Source organism: Kryptolebias marmoratus, linkage group LG8, assembly GCF_001649575.2.
Source record: "Kryptolebias marmoratus isolate JLee-2015 linkage group LG8, ASM164957v2, whole genome shotgun sequence".
In the NCBI taxonomy this organism is placed as follows: Eukaryota; Metazoa; Chordata; class Actinopteri; order Cyprinodontiformes; family Rivulidae; genus Kryptolebias; species Kryptolebias marmoratus.
The window spans coordinates 29,455,975-29,459,126 of NC_051437.1; the positions used below are offsets into that span (position 1 = coordinate 29,455,975).

General features: G+C 37.8%; 1 protein-coding gene across 2 annotated transcripts in view; it reads left to right on the plus strand.

Annotated features, from left to right (window-relative positions):
- Positions 1-2,212: 2,212 nt before the first annotated feature.
- The window catches only part of zgc:86609 (TMCO1/EMC3 family protein), a 5,789-nt gene continuing 4,849 nt past the window's right edge, over positions 2,213-3,152 (plus strand). Inside the window, exons 1-2 of one of the 2 annotated variants that reach the window (XM_017441746.2) lie at positions 2,213-2,294; positions 2,809-2,971. In XM_017441746.2, the coding sequence (XP_017297235.1) occupies positions 2,817-2,971 (155 nt within the window). In that variant the 5' untranslated portion in view covers positions 2,213-2,294; positions 2,809-2,816. The other variant, XM_025003011.2, reaches the window with a different exon arrangement.

Sequence of the window (3,152 nt, forward strand, 5' to 3'; positions counted from 1 at the left end):
AATGATAATCAACTCTGATTGATCTAAAAAAAAAACAACTAAAAGCTGTTGCTGCCTGGGAAGATAGTAAATCAATCTAAAATGTATTAAATGGATTTCAAAAACTGTTTATTTTACTTTATTTTCAGTGTAACAACATGCAGAAACATCGGTGTGGTCCTTTTAAATACTTAATTTAAATCTTTTTTTATTTTTTTGTGCCCTGGCCTGCTCTCCACTATCAGTTTGCATGTGGTATTTATTACAGTATCTGCACTGAATGAACTGTATTATAAACATGAATGTACATAAGTCATTAAATGAAAACTAACAATGCGAGTACTCACTTTGCTCGATAGCGGGCGGTTTGTTTGTGGCTGCTTTTCTTTGGGAATCGAAGGTTTGATGTTTTTGGACTGAAACAGATCTGGTCTGACCGCTACAGGAACAACAGGGAACCTTTTCAGAGACAAAAAGCTCATCAGATCTGGTTCTGGTGAAGTTCAGAGCTTTCTGTTCCCATGTGAAAGCAGTTTGTTGTTGTGTGTACCAATACAAATAACGGTGAACAGGGGGGTCTCAGTTGTTTCTAAATAACTCAACGGACCACTTTATGGAGAAAACATATTTCTTGTTTATAATGTAGAGCAAAGAGAGACTTCAATAGTCCTTGTAAAATTGTATGAGTAAAGTGTCAAATATGTGTCCAACAGAGACGACATTATTTTAAAATTATGTATGGAAGATTTTAGCTGTGTATATAAATATATATTACTTGTACTTTGTTTTTGAAACTGCAGAGAAATGAAAAGTGGAAATATTTATTGCTCAAAAAATATAAAAATCTGTTCATGTGGATGGAAAGATGTGTCCTGTTTTATTTGGCTGTAAACTTATAGTTAAAATGTAAATTTACAGAAAGCTTCCCGTCTGTTTAATATTTCAAAAGCATCTTAATAAAAAAAGGAGTTTGATATCAATCACATGATCAGGGACACACGAAAACACAAGTAAACTGAGATCTCTCTTAGAAACTTTCTGATATTGTGTTTTTCACATCAGATGAAGAAATAATACTAAATGCTTGAACAGAACAGAACCGGGCTTTCTTGGTTGTTGAAGTCATTGAACCCCAGTGGTTCTGAAGCTTTTCATAAGAAGTTCCACCTTAGAAAATATTAACTTCTTCAAGTCCCGCCATTGTGACAGACATTAAAAATCAGCGGGATGAGCTTAAAGTGATCCAGTACCTCTGAAGGTCTGCTGTGATCTGGCTGTCAGCATCAGATATCCTTTAAAGTTCTGGAAGGTGTTTGGTGGAGCCTCTACAGATCTGCTTTGTTGGTTCAGATCATCCAACAGATGTTCGATTAGTCTGAGGTCTGAAGAACTTGGAGGCCAAGTCAGCCATCAAGGGTTGGACTTGGTTATCAGCAGTGTTTAGGTGGGTGCCATATCCTAAAGGAACATCCACATGAAGGGCAGAACACAAAGTATCACGCTACTACCGGCGGCTCGCCTCACTCCCATAATGCATCCTGGTCTCATGTTTTTCCCAGGTAAGAGACGCACACAAACCCAACCATCCAGATAATAAAAAGAACAGGAAACAAGAAATCCTTTTTTATTGCTCTGTGGTCCAATTTTATTATCACCGTAGAATTTCAGTGGTTGACTAGATCTAAACGGGTCAGATATGCAGCCCTATACCCAACACACAGCACTAATGTGCCTTTTTATCAAAAGCATTGACTTTTGTGCTACTTAGGGTCCAACAGCTCTTCTGATAGATCAGGGTCAATAATTTTTCACAAAGTGCACCAATACCCTCCCGCTCCCTCATGACCTTGTGGTTGACCTTCATCCTGTACCTGCAGCTGTTTGGTCATCACAGTTTGTAAGTTTGATTCCATTTAAACGCACTCAGATCCTAAGTTTTTTTATTATTATTTGAATTATACTCAATGTAAAGCAGCAATAGTTTAATTAAAGTATGAACATAATTATTATTTAATAATTAAAAAGGAAATATCAAAGCACGTACAAATCTGAAGCTTAATACAAGTGAAGTAAATTATTATGAAAAAATATAATTTTACGAACTTTTAGTTGTGATAAACTTTGAAGGAAAGAGATTGTTCCTACAAAAATAATGAAAGATTTTAAAAATATTTGACAACGTTAAAAAACTGAAAATTTAAAAAAAAAAAAAAGCATTTCCGCTAACGGTCAGTAAGTATTTCCGGTTGAACCGGAAGTGCTTTGCGTTTCCGACGCAGCTGAACGTGTTTGTCATTAAGAAGTTCACTAATGCGGTGAGTTGTTAGTTTTTAAACTTAAAGTTTATAAATGTGACGAGCTTTATTAATTAAAAGTTCATAAATATGAGTTTCTCATCGAGTGTTCCCCTCTAAACAGACCGGGCGGAAACAAACAGGTGTATTTTAAAAAAGAACGGTTAGAAACGGAAACAAACTGAAGGTGTTTGTTTGCTGAAAATTAACGACAATATCTTTAGAGTAGGAGTCTTATTTTGTTTTTTAGGATCTGACGAATGATAGGATGAAGAATTAATTGTGTTTAAAAGTTTAAATTTTTTCATTTTTTCTTGTATTTTTTAAGGAAAAGTAGAAAAAAAACGTTCAACAGGTGACACACACACACGAAGATAAACAGTATATGTGTTAAAAACTGTTTATTTGAAAACAAAACTTAAACATCTTGAAGGTTCAGGTCAGGGTTTGTGATGAAGCTGGCAGCTTTTCTAGTTTGTGTTTAGTCTGAATTAACTTCTAAAAGTTTCTAATATTAATAAAATGTCCTCCACAGGGTCTGAGATGGTTGGTCCAGAACTCCTGTTGGACTCCAGCATCCGGCTGTGGGTGGTCCTGCCCATCGTCTTCATCACCTTCTCCGTTGGTGTGCTTCGTCACTACATCACCCAGCTGCTGCACAGCGACAAGAAGGTGGACCTGGAGCAGGTCTCCGACAGGTGAGCCCACCTGGAGCAGGTCTCCGACAGGTGAGCCCACCTGGAGCAGGTCTCCGACAGGTGAGAACACCTGGAGCAGGTCTCCGACAGGTGAGCCCACCTGGAGCAGGTCTCTGACAGGTGAGCCCACCTGGAGCAGGTCTCCGACAGGTGAGCCCACCTGGAGCAGGTCTCCGACAGG